Below are 21,013 nucleotides of genomic sequence, written 5' to 3' on the forward strand. Positions count from 1 at the left end.
CTGCAGACAAAAGTCGGCTGCCTCAGCCTGTAAAGCGAGATGAGCGCCGCAACTCCAGAGTCGTCCGTGACTGGACTTAACTGTCAGGGGGTTTTTACCCTTACCTTTTACACACCCTTTCTTGCTACACCCTTTTCCTTGCCGTGCTTCATAATTTCCTAGGGTGTTTTTGCCTGTTAACAATGTCCCTTTGTTTTTTGTTTGTTTGCTTTTCTATTTTATTTTTTAAATGTAGGACAAACAGACATGACACGCAGACGTACATTATATAGCAAAGAAAAAAAAAGGAACAGAAAAGAAATAACAGTGTTAACAAAAGGGACCGTAGCAAAAAAATTTTAAAAATCCCCAGAAATACTCTAATGAACAATATATTTTAACCAAATTTCAAATCCATTTTCTTTGTTGACTTCCTCATCCTCTACACGGGTCTAATATTGACCATAATAATCTGCTTCCTTTTGTCTTTAAACATTAAAACATCAGTCATTAAAAACTTCCCTAAACAGGGCTGACTTCAGATGTCTTCTAAATGTTATATAGTTGTTTATTTCTTTGACATCTGATGGGAGGGCGTTCCACAGGGCGGGTGCCACCACCGAGAAGGCCCTCTGCCTGGTTCCTGTAACGTCACTTCTCGCAGGGAGGGACCTGCCAGAAGGCCCTTGGAGCTGGACCTCAGTGTCCGGGATGAACTATTGGGGTGGAAATGCTTCTTCTGGTATACAGGACCAAGGCCATTTAGGGCAGGGGTCAGCAAACTTTTTCAGCAGGGGGCCGGTCCACTGTCCCTCAGACCTTGTGGGGGGGCAGGCTATATTTTGGGGGGAAATGAACGAATTCCTATACCCCACAAATACCCCCAGAGATGCATTTTAAACAAAAGCACGCATTCTACTCATCTAAAAACACTAGGCAGGCCCCACAAATAACCCAGAGGTGCATTTTAAATAAAAGCTCATGTAAAAACACGCTGATTCCCGGGCCAGATTTAGAAGGTGATTGGGCCAGATCCGGCCCCAGGCCTTGGTTTGCTTTAGACTGATCCACATGGGTGCTTTATGCATGCTCTTCAATGTGACATGGATGACAGGAAAAATGGTTTTGTTTTGCACTCATCAGCAACTTGGGAGAAGCAAGCATCTGAGAAAGCAAACCCCACCTCAGCACGGTGGCAAGGACCAGTAACGTTTGCCTCAGGAATCTCGTTCATCCAAACATCCCTTTCCCTTTCAGCATCTCAAAGTGGGAAGGCGCAAAGGCTGCCAAGACCGCTGTACCCTGTGGGTAGCAGGAACCGGTCCCTCGGTGTTTGCCCAAGGCTGTTTGCAGCGATTCTGCTTCCCATCAGGGTCTCTCGGGGCAATTCTCCTGCCTCATTTCCAGGCAGCTGGGAGTTACAGCTGAGAAATGAAACCAAACAGTCCTCTTGCCACCATGCCCAAGTGCAGCGTGTTTCCTTTGAACAGGGCATCCCGTGAGCAGACTGTATCTGGAACCAAATACCCCCAAATCCCTCGTGTAAAACAAAGACCTGAATGTGGGGCTGAGGCTCTGTCTGTTTTTCAGATGGGTAGGTCCTGTTCATCGCTAAATGTTCCTGCCATGCTTGGCTGAGAGTGAAATTTCAGGGTGACTTCAGAAGTACATAAATGGATGAAATATCGGAGGAATGTCAAAGTGCACAAAGATATTTGATCGGGTTTGTGGAATTTCTCCAGGGTCACTTACTCTAGGAGCAAAACAGTTCCTCCTGGAAGTGTTCCATGCACCTCTATGGGTTTTGCCAATATCAACACTGACCTTTCGTCACACTCTTTGCAGGCCCAGGTCTCCGCGAAAACCTGCTCTTTAAAGCTGAAACAGAACAAACAGCCATCTGGCTTTTCTGCAGATTTCTTTTTGCTCCAATTCAGCAGTAGAGAGCAGGTTTTCATGGGGAAAGCTCTGGAGCCCCCCAAAAGTGGGGTTGCTTGGACATGGAGCTTTAACGCACGGACCGTGCATGGAAAACACAGAGGAAAAGATAAGCCCTGAATTGCTGCTGCCTTGACTGAAATTTCAAGGAGAATTTAAAGATTCCTATTTGGGCAAACTCTCCATGGCGTTTCAAGGGAGGCAAAGAAGGGGAGAGATTCCATGCCGCTCTCTTCTGATGGTTCAGAGAAGGTCCATGTGCACCCATTGGCAATGGACGATATAACAGGATGAATGGAAGGGCCATTTTGTGCTGCTGCTGTAACATCCAGAGAGGAGCTACTCACCTTCTAAGCAAGATGTGTGAATTGCAGCCAGGCTGACACATCTCACGGCAGAAGAAATGGACAACTTTGATGTAGAAGATCAGCAGCTGTTCCATACCATACCATACCATATGATACTCTTTATTGTCATTGCCCCATACAGAACAACGAAATTGAAAAATCTACATAAAACATTCAAAACCCAACAAGCCTGCTATCCCAGCTATCCCAACCTGGTTAACCCCCTAAAAACTCTGATACCCCATTTTTAAATACAATGTACTCCCATAGAGGGGACGTGGGTGGTGCTGTGGGTTAAACCACAGGGCCTAGGACTTGCAAGTGCAAGTAGATAAATAGGTACCGCTCTGGCGGGAAGGTAAACGGCGTTTCTGTGCACTGCTCTGGTTCGCCAGAAGCGGCTTAGTCATGCTGGCCACATGACCCGGAAGCTGTACGCGGCTCCCTCGGCCAATAAAGTGAGATGAGCGCCGCAACCCCAGAGTCAGCCTAATGGTCAGGGGTCCCTTTACCTTTACCTTACTCCCATAGAGATGCCTTACACTGCATTTAAAGCCAAAATCATATTTGGATAGAAACTGTTTCTCAGTTTCTTGAAATTTCCTTACGGTACGATAATCTTTATTGTTATTGTCCTGTACAGAGCAACAGAATTGAAAAAGATCTACATCAGACATTCAAAAACCAACAAGCCTGCTATCCCAGCCTGGTTAGCCCCCTAAAAACTCTGATACCCCATTTTTAAATACAATATACTCCCACAGAGACTCCTTACACTGCATTTAAAACCAAAATCGCATTTGGATAGAAACTGTTTCTCAGGCGGCTAGTCCTGGTCTTTCTAACCCTGTACCTTCTTCCAGAAGGCAGAAGCTGAAAGAGATCATTTCCGGGGTGCGCACTATCCTGCGCTATCTCTGCAGCTTTCTTATGGCACCTGGAAGCGTAGATTTGATCCAAGGTGGGAAGAGTGCACCCAGTTACTCTCTCCGCAGTCTTTACAACCCTGGGCAACATTGTTTTTCCCCTGACCGTGCAGCTCTCAAACCACACACAGAGACCATAAATTAACACATACTGAACAGTACAATGGTAAAATGCCATCAACAGGTCCTTTTAGAGATTGTTTTTCCAGAGGATTCTCAGAAAATATAACCTCTGCTGTGCTCTCTTCATCAGGTCTTTGCTGTTTTCTCCCCAGGTTAGGTCGTCTCTCATTTCCATTCCCAGAAACTGAAACACCGAGGCCTGTTCCACACACTTCCCCTCAATAATAGGAAGGAATATGAGACGCAGTCCACTCCACTTTCTTGTGGGAAGGAGTTGTGGTGGACCTTGTGGCCACCCACTCTCCTCCAGGGACAGGGGACGAAGTCCTGCGTTGCCCAGGGGATCCCGGCCGTGTCAGTGACCAGCCAGCCAATCCACTGGCTGGTGGAGCATGGCCGGGACCATTTAAATTCGAGCGCGAGCCAGAAGGCTTCCTCCTGGTTCATGTCTTCAATCTCCCTCCCTAATTTGCAGGTTTTTGTTCTTTGACCTTGCTGTTGACCTCGGTTGGTCACCGTTGAGGGGCCTGGTAGGAATCTTTCCACTTGGGAAATAGCCCATGGGTCATTTGGTTTCCGCCTACCTCGTAGCAATCGTCACAACTTGGTAAGGTTTGGCGGTTAGGCATTGTTTGACCTTATGATGGGGGAGGTGTGGCCATCACCTGCCCTGCCAAGCTTAAGGGTATTCCGTTAAAGGAATCTGGGGGTGTGGATCTTGTCCAAAGTCCGCGTCAGGGGCTAGGGCTATGACACGACCCTGCCGGGAACACCTGGGGGAGCTCGAGTTCGTCTGCATTGATGGGGCTCCCCTTTCTGGTGATTTACCCTTATCACACTCCTTGCGCAACGGGCAGGAGTCAGATATAGTTGGTTCCATTCAATGCCTAAGCCAATACCGCTCACCTTCTGTAATCAATAAAGTTGTGGCCAAAATTCGCCCAGTAACATTAACCTAATATTTGTGTCCCGTGTCTCTTATTCTTCAACAAGGGGTGGTTGCGGGGTCTTGATACGCAAACCAAGCCATTCCACCGACAAAGTTGAGAGATCAGCAACTTTTCGTTCCTCTTCTCCTTCGACCACCTCCATCATATAATATGACTTAATGAAGAAGAGTTTGGATTTGATATCCCACTTTATTACTACCCGAAGGAGTCTCAAAGCGGCTAACATTCTCCTTTCCCTTCCTCCCCCACAACAAACACTCTGTGAGGTGAGTGGGGCTGAGAGACTTCAGAGAAGTGTGACTGGCCCAAGGTCCCCCAGCAGCTGCATGTGGAGGAGCGGAGACGCGAACTCAGTTCACCAGATTACGAGTCCACCACTCTTAACCACTACACCACACTGGATCTCTGTAACAGCAATGTTTCTTACTTGTTGGTTTGCGAATAATGTTTTATAGATTGCAGCTGTTTTACAGGTGATTTACTAATTCTATTATATGGCGTATGTTGTACCAGCAATGTTCTAGACATTTTGAGGGCACACAAAAGGAGAGAACCCCACTGTATGGGCCAAAGTCCTTGTGCAGATGGGAATCCTGTCCCTACATACAATATATAAAAGGATGTCATATAGAGGAGGGAGAGAGGTTGTTTTCTGCTGCTCCAGAGAAGCGGACATGGAGCAATGGATCCAAACTACAAGAAAGAAGATTCCACCTAAACATTAGGAAGAACTTCCTGACAGTAAGAGCTGTTCAACAGTGGAATTTGCTGCCAAGGAGTGTGGTGGAGTCTCCTTCTTTGGAGGTCTTTAAGCAGAGGCTTGACAACCATATGTCAGGAGTGCTCTGATGGTGTTTCCTGCTTGGCAGGGGGTTGGACTCGATGGCCCTTGTGGTCTCTTCCAACTCTATGATTCTATATCTTTCACCAGAATTGTGAAATTTCTCCTCCTAAGCTTGGCCGCTTTTCACGGATGATTCGTGGCTCTGTTTCCATTTCAGCCCTTCAACTATAGATTTATAGGTTATTGTTGTTAAGTTGTGGGTGAACATATCAGACGACACAGCGATTCTTCAAACAGCTCTTGTTTATTCACAGACCCAGAACAGAACTGAACTGAAGGGTTCAGCCAGCCTGCTTATATAGAGCTCCACTAGAATGCAACAGTAACCATTTTCTGTAACTATCCAATCACTGAATGTCACTTTCAATCCCTTATTTGCATATGTGGACCTGAGTGAAAACTATCTACAGTATCCCCCTGCTGGCCCAGGGTGAGAACTTCAGTACATAACAATTGTATTTTAGTGTTTTGTTGGAAGCTGCCAAGAGTGGCTGGGGAAACCCAGCCAGATGGGCAGGGTATAAATAATAAAATATTATTATATATTATTATGGTTTCTTTGTTTTGCTTTCCCAGATGGGTTCTGCGTCCCCGAGTGGGACAACCTCATCTGCTGGCCCGAAGGTGCCCCGGGCAAGACAGTGGCCATGCCATGCCCAGATTACATCTACGACTTCAACCACGAAGGTAAGACCATTGTTTGGCCCAGTTTGATCAGCTGAGCTCTTTCGGCAAGGAGGGCGGGCAGCGAGTATGTAGCACGGCTCGATTTTGGGTCTCAGCAAGCCTCTGGGTTTCTTCTCCTGAGCTTCTTTTTAAAAAAATAATATTTATTAAAGTTTTAAAGGTTACAAAAAGAAAAAGTAAAAACACCATATTAAACAAAAACAAAACAACACATCACAATAAGAAAAAAAGGAGGGGAAAGAAAAAGAATGAAGAAAAAACAGAAAAATAAAATCCATTAAAAAACACAGCGAATCTTCCCATAACTTATCTTTCATTTGCTTGTTTCCTTGACCTCCTCACACCTCCCTTTTTTGTATTCTAGTTCGGTTAACTATTTCAGCAAATCCTTTCCATCTTTTCCAATTTTTGTCCTGTAATTTATCTTAATATAATGTGACTTTACTTTCCCTCCTTTCACCAATTAACAGTCTGTTTTTTTCCTAAACCTTTATACCATTTCTGCTAAAACCACATTACTTCATTCCAACATCCTTCTAACATTCATTAATTTTACAATGTTTCTGTAGATAGTCTTTAAATTTCTTCCAATCTTCCTCCACCGTCTCTTCTCCCTGGTCTTGGATTCTGCCAGTCATTTCCGCCAGTTCCATGTAGTCCATCACCTTCATCTGCCATTCTTCCCGGGTGGGTAGATCTTGTGTCTTCTGGGTTTCTTCTCCTGAGCTTCACCCTAGAACACCTCGAAGGGCTGGCACTCCTGTTGGAAAGAGGGCACAATCTTTGCTCTCCAGTGTAGCGAAACATTGCTATGAAGCGTGGGTTGCACCATGCTGGTGTAACATCTTCCTCAGGCCTGCATTAACCCAAAAGCTCAGTTCAGTTCACCTGCACAGGGGAATCTAGCTAACTTGCACTTTCTGAAACCTAATGCCCAGCCCTTTTTGACAGTCTGCGGTGCTCCCAATTTGCAGGGCTCTTCTCCAGCCAAGCGATGTGTGCTAAAAATGTACCTGTGCACAAAAATGCATTTATTAGCGAAAAATAACATTCAGGGGAAACGGCTTTTTGCAGAAACCTGCCTGCAAAAATATGCGGAATAAGAGAAATGTGTGCTAAAATGCTGAGGAGGGTGTGCTAAAAATGTACCATACTTTTCGCTCCATAAGACGCATCTGACCATAAGACGCACCTAGTTTTTAGAGGGGGAATGCAAGGAAAAAATATTTTTTTAAGGGAGCGCTGAGCAGAGCCTGTGTTCATCCCAGGCTCTGCACAGCACTCCCTTTCATGAGCCGCGTGGAGCGTGTGTGTGGCGTTTGCAGGCTTTCCCCCGAAGAGGGAGAAGGGCAGCCTGTCACTGAGGGGTTGCCCTTCTCCCTCCTCGGGGAAAAGCCCCCAAGAGCCGCACTCCCTTTAAAGAGTGTGTGGAGCGTGTGTGTAGTTCTTGGGGGCTTTTGCGGGAGGTGAAGGGTCCCCGTGCGCAGTGCTCCCTCTCACTGTTCTGGCTTCTGGCTTAGCCGCGCAGCCTGCATTTGTTCCATAAGACGCACACACATTTCCCCTTACTTTCTAGGAGGGAAAAGGTACGTCTTATAGAGCGAAAAATATGGTATCTGTGCACAAAAATGCATTTATGAGTGAAAAACAACATGGAGAAATACATTCAGGGGAAATGGCTTTTTGCAGAAACCTGCCTGCAAAAATATGTGGAATAAGAGAAATTTGCGCTGCTAAGATGCTGAGGAGGGTGGAGAGAATCACAGACGGAGAACAGAACTAAAGATGGGAAAGCCGAGAAATGGGGAGAAACGGAAATAGAGATTCGCCCATCCCGAACTACTGCCTCGCCTCGCCTGAACTCTCACTTCTTCTCTTCCTTGCTAGGCCATGCCTATCGACGGTGTGACTTGAACGGGAGCTGGGCTCTGGTGCCCAGCAACAACCGCACTTGGGCCAACTACAGTGAGTGCGCCAAGTTCCTCACCATCAACACCACGGAAAGGGTGAGCTGGTTTCATTAACCCCACAAACAAACATTTCCATCAGGCGGGGTTGCCTGCATTGCTTATTGTTGTTGTTTAGTCGTTTGGTTGTGTCCGACTCTTGGTGACCCCATGGATCAGAGCACACCAGGCACTCCTCTCTTCCACTGCCTCCCACAGTTTGGCCAAACTCATGTTTGTAGCTTCGAGAACACTGTCCAACCATCTTGTCCTCTGTTGTCCCCTTCTCCTTGTGCCCTCCATCTTTCCCAACATCAGGGTCTTTTCCAGGGAGTCTTCTCTTCTCATGAGGTGGCCAAAGTCTTGGAGCCTCAGCTTCAGGATCTGTCCTTCCAGTGAGCACTCAGGGCTGATTTCCTTCAGAATGGAGAGGTTTGATCTTCTTGCAGTCCATGGGACTCTCAAGAGTCTCCTCCAGCACCATAATTCAAAAGCATCCATTCTTCAGCGATCAGCCTTCTTTATGGTCCAGCTCTCACTTCCATACATCACTACTGGGATAACCACAGCTTTAACTATATGGACCTTTGTTGGCAAGGTGATGTCTCTGCTTTTTAAGATGCTGTCTAGGTTTGTCATTGCTTTTCTCCCAAGAAGCAGGCGTCTTTTAATTTTGTGGCTGCTGTCACCATCTGCAGTGATCATGGAGCCCAAGAAAGTAAAATCTCTCACTGCCTCCATTTCTTCCCCTTCTATTTGCCAGGAGGTGATGGGACCAGTTCCACAAACTACAGCTCCCAGAATTCTGTTTCAAACTGCGCCGTGAAGCTTTAAATATGTGGTCCCTGAATGTGGCCTTTCAGGGAGCAAAGACCAGCAGGCTGGTGCAGCCGAGATATCTGACTTCCCGGTGGGAACCCTGCGCATGGGGAAAAAAGGCGCCGTTTCGCTGCATCCATGCCCACCGGCTGAATTCAACCGCGGCTATTGCCTCTCGTGTTTATTTAGCTTCTGAATAGATTGAGTTTGGCAAGCGCACATTTCCAGCGGTGAATACGGCCAGGAAAACATTCCCAGGTCCTAGGGATTCTGATGTAATAGGGCTGAGGTTTGCATTCCAGAGCTGCTCTCTCCAAAGGCAGATCGAAAACCGGAGATGTCATTTCAAAAGCTCTCTGGTTTCACCTGCCTTACTGAAACTTGCAAGGGGAAAGTGATGAGGGTTTTTTGCAGCGAGGAGAGGGAAAAGGCATAGCTGTCAACTGTCCCTTATCTGGCGGGAAAGTCCCTTATCCCAGCGCTGTGTCCCGCTGCTGTCTCTTATTGATGATGTCCCTTAAATTTCCCGGGTTTCAAAGGAAGCAGCTCCTCTCCCTCCCTCCCTGCCGGCCAGGGAGGATGGAGGCTCCAAGTGTGTTGCTTGGCTGTGTTGCTCACCCAATAAGAAGTCTAAGAACGACTGGGGGGTGGAGCTTGCATGCCTTGTGCTGATCAAATCAGCCGCGTTGCCTGGGGACTCGCCTTTGCTCAGCGCTTCCCAGTGGAGAGGTGACGGTGGTTTTCCTTGCTGCATCCCCTTTGCCGGGTTGCTGTGCTGTGAGAACCACCGCTTGAGGCTTCGTTTGGCTGCTGGCTGGGCTTTCTGCCTTTGGCTCGGAGGGGCTCAGAAGTTGAACATACCTGTGCTCTGAAAATCCCTTATTTTGGCTGCTGATCCCTTATTTTCGAGGCTGCTGGTCCCTTATTTTCAAATCTGTAAGGTGACAGCTATGGAAAAGGTCTCACGAAGGGTAGAAAGATCTAGGCTTAAGATCAGCCACGGGTTTTCTGAACGTCCTATTGGAGAAAGGGGTGCAATCGTTTGCTCATTTCTTTAAGGCATTTATATGCATTTTTATGAATAAATATGTAAAAACAATAAAAAACATTTATGGGGGGAAATAAAAAATATATTTGTGGGCCCCCAGTTCATAAAATCTCAAAGCATTCCCCAACATAAAAGCATGCAACAAAAACTGGAAAAAGCAATGAGATGAGAGTTTAAACCTGTTTTCGGCCTATCAAAATGTTAAATTATTTTTTTAATTAATTTTAGAAAACTTTTATTAATTTTCACACATAGACAAATATACACAACATATAATACAAAAGATGATACAAATGAATAAAAACAATAAAGTAAGAAAAGGTAGAAAAACAAACACAATATATTACACTTACATAACAAATTAAAATATGTAACTTCCAATAATTCTCATTATACTACTTACGTTATCTGTATGCACAGATTCATATTATTTTATTTTGTATATAGATATATAATCCACTATTACATTTTGAATAATTATTGGTTATCAGTATTTCTGCAAGTACCTTATTGTTCGTACAGTACATTTTCAATTAAATTATTGTTTCTAATTTTTTTAATTAATGACAACTATCTTTTTCTGAAAGTTCTTTTCTTATGACCAAGTGGTGCGTAGACTTTATGAACTAAATCAATTCGTAGTCTGTTGGAAGCCGCCCAGAGTGGCTAGGGCAAGCCAGTCAGATGTGTGGGATATACAAAAAACAAATTAATAATAATAATATTATAAATGATAAATAAAACCAGATCTCGCTTAACTATTGTGGGAAGCTGGCCCACTGAATCTCTAGTGGCAGAGAGTTCCACAGGACTTGGCTGATTACACGAAAGGCTCGGTTTCTCATTGTTGTCATACGAGCCTCGCCAACTCAGAGAATGACCAGCAATGCACCTTCAGATAATCTCAGTGATCAAGCTGGGATAGAAGGGTTCAGGCAAACCCTGATATAACCTGGACCTAAGTTGTTAATATGTTGAGCCCCACAAAGAGTTTATTGCAGTAATCCAGCCTTGGGGTTACCAATGCATGGATTGCTATGCTCAGGCTATCCCTGTCCCTATTATATGACACAGTTCAGGGCAAAGCCTGCCCAAGCTGACTTAAGTCTCCTCCAGACAATCTATTCATTGAGCATAGATCTTTCATTACAGTGGTACCTTGGTTCTCAAAATTATTCCGTTCCGGAAGTCCGTTCCAAAACCAAAGCATTCCAAAACCAAGGCGCACTTTCCCATAGAAAGCAATGCAAAACGGATTAAACTGTTCCAGACTTTTAAAAACAACCCCTAAAACAGCAATTTAACATGAATTTTGCTATCTAACGAGATAGCATTGATCCATAAAATGAAAGCAATAATCATTGCACTGTACTATAAAATAAATAAGACAGGATTGTAGATTATAAAAATTAAAATTAATATTTTTCCTTACCTGCACTGATGATAGTCATTGTTTCGATGGGGGGCTTTTATACATTTCCACAGTCACACAATCAATCAACCAGTGGCTGAACTGGGTTCCACACAGTCACAAAAACAAATTAACTGAAAAAGCCACAAAAATGAATAGCAAAAACAAAAGCACCAAACTTAATCCGTTCCAGAAGTCCGTTTGATTTCCAAAATGTTTGAAAACCAAGGCACAGCTTCTGATTGGTGCTGGCAACACAGAAACCATAGCCAACAGCCGCATTGGACGTTTGGCTTCCGAAAAACGTTTGAAAACCAAAACGCTTCTTCCGGGTTTTTGGCATTTGAAAACCGAGGCGTTGGAGTACCAAGGCGTTTGAGAACCAAGGTACCGCTGTCTTTTCCTGAAGCTTATCAGCCGAGCGAAGATTATATTTATGTAGCATTTGCTCCGATTTGCTTGCAGAGAAGTTGTGCAACAATGAGGATTCATCTTGCATTCTCCCCGATTGGCTTCCGTGGTGTTTACACTTTCCCCCTCTTCATCATTTATTCATCCCACATTTTTCAATGCATCTCCCTGTCACATTCCTAACCGCAAAAAGCCCACTGTTGTTCTTCAATTGGGTAGGCCGGGCTGAAGCGGCAGACAGCTTTAATTCACTTTAATTGCACCAGCCTAAAGAGCCTTGAAACCCTTTCTGCAAAATACTCAGCAGCCCGGAGGCAGTCTCTCAAGCGGCATTAAAACAATAGAAACCCACTTTTAAATACATCTTTCTCTCTCCACATAATTGATCTCAGCTGCTTCGGGAGACAATAACTGCAAAGTAGAATAAAAAGGTCGGAAGTAAAGCAATCCAGTTACAAAACCGAAAATGGCAGCAGGTCAAAGCCCATTTTTAGTAAAATGCTGGTGGGAAGAAACATGTTTTCAATGTTGGTTTCAACCATGGTGTAAGCGGAACCTTGCATAATTCCTTTGGCGGAGAGTTCCAGAGATACGGGCCACCACTGGATAGGCCTTGTCTCTTGTGTCCAACAGTCTGCTTCTTTCTAAAAACCTGTTTGATCAAATTGTTGTTGTTGTTTAGTCTTTTAGTCGTGTCCAACTCTTCGTGACCCCCTGGACCAGAGCACGCCAGGCACTTCTGTCTTCTACTGCCTCCGGCGGTTTGGTCAAACTCATGCTGGTACCTTCAAGGACACTGTCCAGTGATCTCGTCCTCTGTCGTCCCCTTCTCCTTGTGCCCTCCATCTTTCCCAACATCAGGTTCTTTTCCAGGGAGTCTTCTCTTCTCATGAGGTGGCCAAAGTATTGGAGCCTCAGCTTCAGGATCTGTCCTTCCAGTGAGCACTCGGGGCTGATTTCCTTCAGAATGGAGAGCTTTGATCTTCTTGCAGTCTATGGGACTCTCAAGAGTCTCCTCCAGCACCATAATTCAAAAGCATCAATTCTTCGGCAATCAGCCTTCTTTATGGTCCAGCTTTCACTTCCACTCCTGTCTTCCACTGCCTCCCGCAGTTTGGTCAAACTCATGCTGGTAGCTTCGAGAACACTGTCCCACCATCTCGTCCTCTGTCGTCCCCTTCTCCTTGTGCCCTCCATCTTTCCCAACATCAGGGTCTTTTGCAGTGAGTCTTCTCTTCTCATGAGGTGGCCAAAGTATTGGAGCCTCAGCTTCAGGATCTGTTCTTTCAGTGAGCACTCAGGGCTGATTTCCTTCAGAATGGATCGGTTTGATCTTCTTGCACCAATGGTCTGACTCTGTATAAAACTGTTCCCTGTGTTCCTTCACAGAAAAACAAAATTAATGGCAGTTTCTCAATGCAATTCCCTTAACATTCTCTTTCTCCCCTTACTTTGTGTTTGCTTCAGGAAGTCTTCGATCGCCTTTATTTGATCTATACTGTCGGATATTCCATCTCTCTGGGATCCCTAACCATCGCTGTCCTTATCCTAGGATACTTCAGGTAAGTAGTTGCAACTTCTTGTCTGCACTGCCATATGCAGTGTGTGTAACCAAACAAACCCCTGTGCTGCAAACAATTATCAGTAATATCCAAGGCAACACGATGACCACGTACAGCAATGCAATATCAGTCTAAACTCTTTATATAATCTATACGGAACATTGAACAATATGAAAAACGCAATAAACAGAATCTCTTAAATCTCTGAAAATAAGTCTTATAAGTCTCTGAAAGTCTTTGTAGACTATGCAAGTCTCTGAAAGAAGCGATGGGTCGGATTCTGATGAAAACAAGCCGTAAAGCTTTGTTTTATGACGTCCAACGCTACCAAAGCGGTTCTTAAACAGACGTAGTGAACAGCGATTCCAGATATACCCACTGTTTCGTAGAATTCTTCTTCAGCACAGCAGAACGGTACAGAAATGCTTCAACAACCCATCTATATGGTGAATGGAATTGTATATCAACAACAGCAACCACAATCTTTATTACGGTCCAGAGACCCAACAAATCGTTACAAAGCAATACACAATTCATACAGCCTACCTCCAGGTTAAACAAGCATTTTGTTCAGAATATAGGGATCAAGATAAAAACTTGGCCACTGCTAATGTTCTAGCATTTGTCTGGTCTTCCAATAGGAACCTGACATAGTGAGCCTCTGATTTTCCCGGGAAAGGTACCAGCAAGGGTAGTATCAGTTCAGCCCTGGCTTGCTCGTACTTCGCACAGCACAACAAAATATGTTTTATGGAATTGATGTCTTGAGCACACGAGCAAAGTCTGTCCTGGTAGGGAACTCCTCTCAACCTGCCATCCAACACTGCAGAAGGAAAGACGAAACAAAAAAAATTCCTTCTAGTAGCACCTTAAAGACCAACTAAGTTAGTTCTTGGTATGAGCTTTCGTGTGCATGCACACTTCTTCAGATACACTGAAACAGAAGTTTCCAGACCCTTCTATATAGTGAGAAGGTGGGGAGGGGTATTACTCAGAAGGGTGGTGGGAATGGGTGATTGGCAGATAGCTGTGATGAGCCTGTTGACGAGCCTGTTGACGAGCAGATAGCTGTGATGAGCCTGTTGACGAGCAGATAGCTGTGATGAGCCTGCTGACGAAGGAAAGACGTTTAGTCTGGCTTTGGTGAATAACCTTCGATAATTTGGTACTGTCAGGTTTTTAATGTGAGCATCCTCACAGCTGTCGTCGCATACATAAATAGTCTTTTCTGCTCTTTTGGTATCTCTTCACCTGTAATTCCTATTAAAAAGGCTTCTGGTTTTGTCACAAAAGTTACCTTAAACATTTTTTCCAACTCGTTATATATCGTTTCCTAGATTGCTTTTGTTATCTTGCACTTCCACCACATATGGTAGAAAGTGCCTTCCTTTTCTTTACATTTCCAGCATATATTTGTAGCAGTTCTGTACATTGTTGCTAACCTAAGAGACGGTCCATCTCCCCACAACCCATCCCTCTTCTCCCTCCTGTTTCCCACGCCAGGCGCTTGCACTGCACAAGGAATTACATCCACATGCACCTCTTTGTCTCCTACATGCTGCGAGCCATCAGCATCTTCGTGAAGGACGCCGTCCTGTACTCCGGCTCGGCGCTGGAGGAGATGGAGCGGATCTCGGAAGAGGACTTCAAGTCCATCACGGAGGCACCTCCAGCAGACAAGTCCCAGTTGGTGAGTATGTGCCCCGGGGCAGCAGCAAGCCCCGATACAACACCTCTACTGGATTCGACAATTAAAACAGGGGTGGGTTAGAAAACTGGTGGGCATCACAAAATCCCAGAAGAGGAGGGGAGAGACTCCATCAGGCAAGGCCTCCGTCCGCCTGCCTTGCTCCACCATCTAGTCTCTACTTTACTTCTGAATTTGTATTGTACAGTATTATTTTACGTACTGTGGCTTGCCATTGTTTTATCGAACGTATAGTGGTACTTCTGGATGCGAACGGGATCCGTTCCGGAGCCCCATTCGCATCCTGAAGCAAACGTAAGATGCAGCTGCACTTGCGCGGGTCGCGTTTTGCCGCTTCCATGCATGCGCATGACGTCATTTTGAGCATCTGTGCATGCGCAAGTGGCAAAACCCGGAAGTAACACGCTCCGTTACTTCCGGGTCACCATGGAGCGCAACCTGAAAATATTCATCCCGAAGCTATTTCAACCTAAGGTATGACTCTAGTTTAGAAATTATTTACTGGAACTGTTGAGTGGATTTCTGTTTAACTTTTATATGTTGATATTATTATTGTATACTACTCTAATAATGGTTGAATGTTACTTTTTTGATGTAGGTTGCTTATTTTAAAGTGTTGTTTTATTATTTGTATTGCATTAGTGTGTTATGAGATGTACATTTTTTGTTTCTTCACCTTGTAAACCGCCTTCAGTATTGTAAGATAGAAAGACGGTATAAAAATAAAAAAAAATGATGATTATGACCATAAGAGCATCAGAAGAGGCGGGTGCGTCAGTCCAGTGACCCACATAGTCCAGAATCCTGTCCTCTTTTTTATTATTACTCAATTTTATAATTAACATTTACATTCAAATAGAAAACATATGCCTATTGTCAAAGATGCCTGCTCCTTGGGAGAAAAGCAATGACAAACCTAGACTGCATCTTAAAAAGCAGAGACATTACCTTGCCGACAAAGGTCTGTATAGTTCAAGCTCTGGTTTTCCCAGTAGGGATGTATGGAAGTGAGAGCTGGACCATAAAGAAGGCTGGTGGATGAGCTACACAGAGTTGGGCTAAATTGACATAAAAATTGCGGGACAAGGACAATTGTGACTTTAAAGGAGAATGTGAGCTTTTTACAACTGATCTAAAAAGACAACAAAATGAATTGGACTCCTTGGCAGGTTTTGAATAAACATACACAAATTTATTAGTTGATGATATGGTAGATAGATCATGTAAGGATATGTATAATTGTATAACATGCAGAGAACAATATGTGCTGAGAAATCAGAGAGAGGAGCTGAGGGAAGTCTCTGGGGGGAATTGAAGGGGGCGGGGAGAAGGGGGGAAAATAATGAATATGATATGTTTTGATAGTTTGTTATATGAAATTTGTTAATTAAAACTTTTTTTAAAAAAATAGGAGGGGATAGAGCTCTTGGGCTCGAATTTCCCATAGGGATCTTGTTGATCACAGTGAGAACAGGATGTTGAAATAAATGGGCCATTGGTCTGATCCTGCAGCATCTTCCATGCTTATATAGGTGAAACTTGGAAAATTAGAATATCAAGTTCATTTATTTCAGTAATTCAGCTTAAAAGATGAAGCTAATATATGAGATAGACTCATGACATGCAAAGCGAGATATGTCAAGCCTTTATTTGTGATAATTGTGATGATCATGGCGTACAGCTGATGAACACCCCAATTTAACAATCTCAGAAAATTAGAATATTAAATGAAATCAGCAAAACAAGGACTGCAAATAGAGCAATATTGGACGTCTGAGAAGTAGAAGCATGCATATGTACTCAGTGCTTGGTTTGGGCCCCTTTTGCATCAATTACTGCCTCAGTGCGGCGTGGCATGGATGCTATCAGCCTGTGGCACTGCTGAGGTGTTATGGAAGACCAGGAAGCTTCAATAGCAGCCTTCAGCTCTTCTGCATTGCTTGGCCTCATGTCTCTCATCTTTCTCTTGGCAATGCCCCATAGATTCTCTATGGGGATCAGGTCAGGCGGGTTTGCTGGCCAATCAAGCACAGTAATCCCATGGGCATTGAACCAGGTTTTGGTACTTTGGGTGGTGTGGGCAAGTGCCAAAGTCCTGCTGGAAAATGAACTCAGCATCCCCATAAAGCTTGTCTGCGGAAGGAAGCATGAAGTGCTCCAAAATCTCCTGGTAGACGGCTGCGTTGACCCTGGACTTAATGAAGCACAGTGGCCCAACACCAGCTGATGACGTGGCTCCCCAAGTCTCTTTTCTGATGAGAGCAGCTTTTGCATCTCATTTGGAAACCAAGGATCCAGAGTCTGGAGGAAGAATGGGCAGGCACACAATGCCAGATGCTTGAAGTCCAGTGTGAAGTTTCCACAGTCTGTGTTGAATTACTGAAATAAATGAACTTTCCCACGATATTCTAATTTTCTGAGTTTCACCTGTATTCCCAGTGGTTAATATCCCTTAGCCACTAGATGGCACCGCTCCCCATTCTAGAACACACACACACACACACACACAAACAAACAAACACACAAACACACTGAGAGCCTCTTTCTCTCTCTCTCTCTCTCTCTCTCTCTCTCTCTCTCTCTCTCTCTCTCTCTCTCTCTCTCTGCCTGTCTTAAATCAAGCCCCAAAATCCTTTCTCTGCTTCCCTCATTCTTCTCTCATTTACTCCAAGAATCCATGTCTGGTGACATGTTATGAAATCTAACTGCTGCTCGTTCACTCCCCAAGGGGTGAGTGTCTTTGCAATCAAACATGCCACTGATATGGATCTGCATTCAAATCACTGACAACGTTAAAAATAAAACCCAAACGGTCTGCAGCAATTCCAGCTGGCCTTGACTGAGGACGTAACAAGGGCCCTGCAACTGGGTCAGGCCAAAGGTGTCTAGGCCAGCAGCCTGTTCCCACACGACTCTTCTGGGAAGACAGCTGGTCTTCAGAGCCGTTGCTTTCTCCAACTGTGGACACTTCTTCTGTGGACAGCTTCTTCTTCTTCTTCTTCTTCTTCTTCTTCTTCTTCTTCTTCCTTGGCGATCACTCGTAGCCAAGTAAGATTGTCTTCCATAAACACGGTTTTAACAGTGAGTCCGTAAGTGACTGTGGAGGCCAATTCTGGATCCACACGTCCTTCCACAGTGGAGACATTGGTTTCCGGGCAGGAGTTGATCACGGTGTGGATTTGCCAAGCGTGCCTTCCTCTTAGCACGTTTCTCCCTTGTGTCCTGAGTTCAAGTGTCTTCAAAGCCCATGACACCTTTGGTAAAGGCTGTTCTCCAACTGGAGCACTCACAAGCCAGTATTTCCCAGTTGTCACTGTTTATACTACAATTTTATTTTATTTTTAGAATTGCCTTCAGACAACAGCATAGCCATCGTGGCTAGTAGCCGTCAATAGCCCTCTCTTTCATGAATTTGTCTCTCTTGAAGCCATCCAAGTTGGTGACCATCAGTGCCTCCTGTGGGAGGCATGTAGTTTAGCTATGTGCTTTGTCAGGGTGGTGCTGTAGTCTAAACCACTGAGCCTCTTGAGCTTGCTGATCAGAAGGTCAGCAGTTCGAATTCCCACGACGGAGTGGGCTCCTGTTGCTTGGTCCCAGCTCCTGCCAACCTAGCAGTTCGAAAGCACACCAGTGCAAGTAGATAAATAGGTACCGCTCCAGCAGGAAGGTAAACGGCGTTTCTGTGTGCTTAGTCATGCTGGCCACATGACCCGGAAGCTGTACGCCCGCTCCCTTGGCCAATAAAGCAAGATGAACACCACAACCCCAGAGTCGGTCACGACTAGACCTAATGGTCAGGGGTCCCTTACCCCTTTTCCAGGGCTATTTTTCAGCCCAAAGCAGTTCTATTTTTCTAGAAAAAGAGGTGCCAGAACTCACCCTGAACACCTCCTCCTATCATGGCAATGGAGAAGTACCAGAATCTACCTGGGAGGTGCCAGAACAGAGTTCTGGCTGGAAAAAAAAAAGCACCGGCTGAAACTCACCAAATCTCAGTTCCTGCACCTCCCAGTTGGACACCATAGCCATTCTTAAGAGAACAAGGGAGGTGTTCATGGTGAGAAAAATAGTGGTAAAAAAAAAATAGTTCTATGCTTCTCAATGAAGTACTTCCTGTTATCTGTCCTGGATCTTCCAACAGGAAGATGAGAGATCCCTCTACTGGATGCATCTTAGCCAGTGGCGTAGCGTGGGTTGTCAGCACCCGGGGCAAGGCAAGTAATTTGCACCCCCTAACCCGTGTATTTGCGCCCCCTAACCCATGGATTTGTGCCCCCTAACCCTAACCCCCAGATGTTGCGCCCGGTGCGGCCGGACCCCCCTGCACCCCCCACGCTACGCCACTGATCTTAGCATATGGTTACCGGCGACACTTTTTTCTTTTTTTTAAAGCTGAGTAGCAACAGGGAGTCAGTAGTGGGGATGGTGAGACAAAAGACCCTGGGCCCAAGCACACATGCAGATTGTATAAAGGTGCAAAGCCCTTCTTTCACAACCTGTGAATCATAAATGTGCAGAGTTTTTTAAAAAAACTGGGCAACTCCTGAGCCTCCCCCGATCAGTCAAAACAAAGGAGGAAGGGGGCAGGAGATCTGTACCACCGGACGCCTCCGGTTCCCCTTCAGCAGTGGTGGCAGCAGCAGCCTCAGCAGCCCGGGGTCAGCCTGGTAGCGCTGTTGGCTCTGGCTGGCTTCAGGAGCTGCTTGCTGCTGTGGTGCCCACCATTTTTCCTTGCCAGAACTCCCCATATGATGTGTTGCGCACAAGACACATCATATGGGGACTTTCGGTGAGGAAAAATGGCGGGCGCCATGGCAGCGAGCAGCTCCTGAAGGCAGCCAGAGCCAAATGCGCTACCAAGCTGACTCCGGGCTGCTGAGGCTGCCGCTGCCACGTTTCCCGGTGACAGATTTACAAATCTGGGGACATTCCGGGGATGGAATTTTTCCAGGGACCAGGGACGTCTGGTAACTCTACCTTAGCAGTCAGGGGGATGGTAGCAGGGATGAACAGCAGATTCCTCAATGGCCCTGATGATGATGCCAGTGGTGAGGTCTTAAAGAACCCAACTCTGTATAGAATAAAAGTATACGTCCCACGGCAATTCGTATTATGACTCAAAATAATATCGGCACAAAGCATAGGTGTACAGTCGCAAGAAACTTGAAAAAACATGTACATGGTCTTGCAATTTGCTAGTCAATATAACCAAGATTGAGAGTTCAACCTTGTAGGTAAGGACTATGTACACAAAGGATTCCAGCCAGCAATGAGACGTCCATTTAAGGGCTTCGTTTCATATGCCTTTTTCAGGTTGGTCCAGATATATTGATAAACGTCAAGTTCGTGCTCAGAATTGGACCAGCTCCTGACTTGCATGGGCACTCAGCTCCTAGTATAATGTTGGCGATGAGGTTGGGTCTTGCCAAGAAGATTGTGGCCGTTCTAAGTGCTCTGCTATATTAACCCCCTTTCCCTCCTCCTTTCCTTTCTCTGATCTCTCTCAGGTGGGTTGCAAGGTAGCAGTGACCTTGTTCCTTTACTTCCTGGCCACCAACTACTACTGGATCCTGGTGGAAGGGCTCTACCTTCACAGCCTCATCTTCATGGCCTTCTTCTCGGAGAAGAAGTACCTTTGGGGATTCACGTTATTTGGCTGGGGTGAGTCTTGCCTCCCGTCGGCCTTACTCAACTGCTCAGAGTTTCCTGGGTGGTTTGAGAGATAGATGGGGCATGTTTGTGTAGCGATGTGGATATGAGAAAATGGACTTTTAGTAATGTTGGGAGATGATTTGAGAAAAAGGAATTGGTAGTTCTTTTCCCTAGGAGAGGACAGCAGATGAGTCCTGGGTTTTGGATTTTCCTCTTGGATTAACTTAAAAGAGTAAGAGATGATATTTTGTTTGGTAATTATCCTTCCTCTTTTCACTTGTGTGAGAATGCAGATACCTATTTCAGCAGAGAAAAAGCGCCATCTGTGCACAGGTTTTCTCTAGAAGCTGTTTGGGACAAGGTTGCGTAATCTTCCAGAAGAATTATGATATCCAAGGATACCTAGGCAAACTTGGGTTGCTTTCTCCCTTTTTATCTTTCCCTCTGAACAAAGAAATCACTCTCAGACTTTTAAGTAAACAAGAAAATACAGTGGTACCTCCAGAGCTCTGGTCGGATCCTGAGGAATTCGCAACTGGAGGTGCCTGTTCCGCACATGCGCATGGCGCAGTAGAACACTTCTGCGCATACACATGGGGCGAAACCCAGAAAAATACTTTCGGGTTTGCCACAAGCGTAACCCAAAGGATACGCAACCAGAG

The 21,013-nt window shown here is 45.3% G+C and overlaps 1 protein-coding gene and 1 long non-coding RNA gene across 2 annotated transcripts in view; both read left to right on the forward strand.

The window, feature by feature from the left end:
* The window catches only part of LOC309353401, a 163,237-nt gene that overhangs the window by 118,639 nt on the left and 23,585 nt on the right, over nt 1-21,013 (forward strand). The gene's annotated exons all lie outside the window — the stretch shown is intronic.
* The window catches only part of PTH1R (parathyroid hormone 1 receptor), a 130,918-nt gene that overhangs the window by 93,150 nt on the left and 16,755 nt on the right, over nt 1-21,013 (forward strand). The window contains exons 3-7 of the mRNA XM_081882482.1: nt 5,684-5,794; nt 7,682-7,800; nt 12,897-12,991; nt 14,495-14,681; nt 20,207-20,360. Of these exons, the coding sequence (XP_081738608.1) occupies nt 5,684-5,794; nt 7,682-7,800; nt 12,897-12,991; nt 14,495-14,681; nt 20,207-20,360 (666 nt within the window). The remainder of the gene's footprint in view (nt 1-5,683; nt 5,795-7,681; nt 7,801-12,896; nt 12,992-14,494; nt 14,682-20,206; nt 20,361-21,013) is intronic.

The sequence above is a fragment of the Podarcis melisellensis genome (genome assembly GCF_964234715.1).
Source record: "Podarcis melisellensis genome assembly, chromosome: 12".
Classification (NCBI taxonomy): domain Eukaryota; kingdom Metazoa; phylum Chordata; class Lepidosauria; order Squamata; family Lacertidae; genus Podarcis; species Podarcis melisellensis.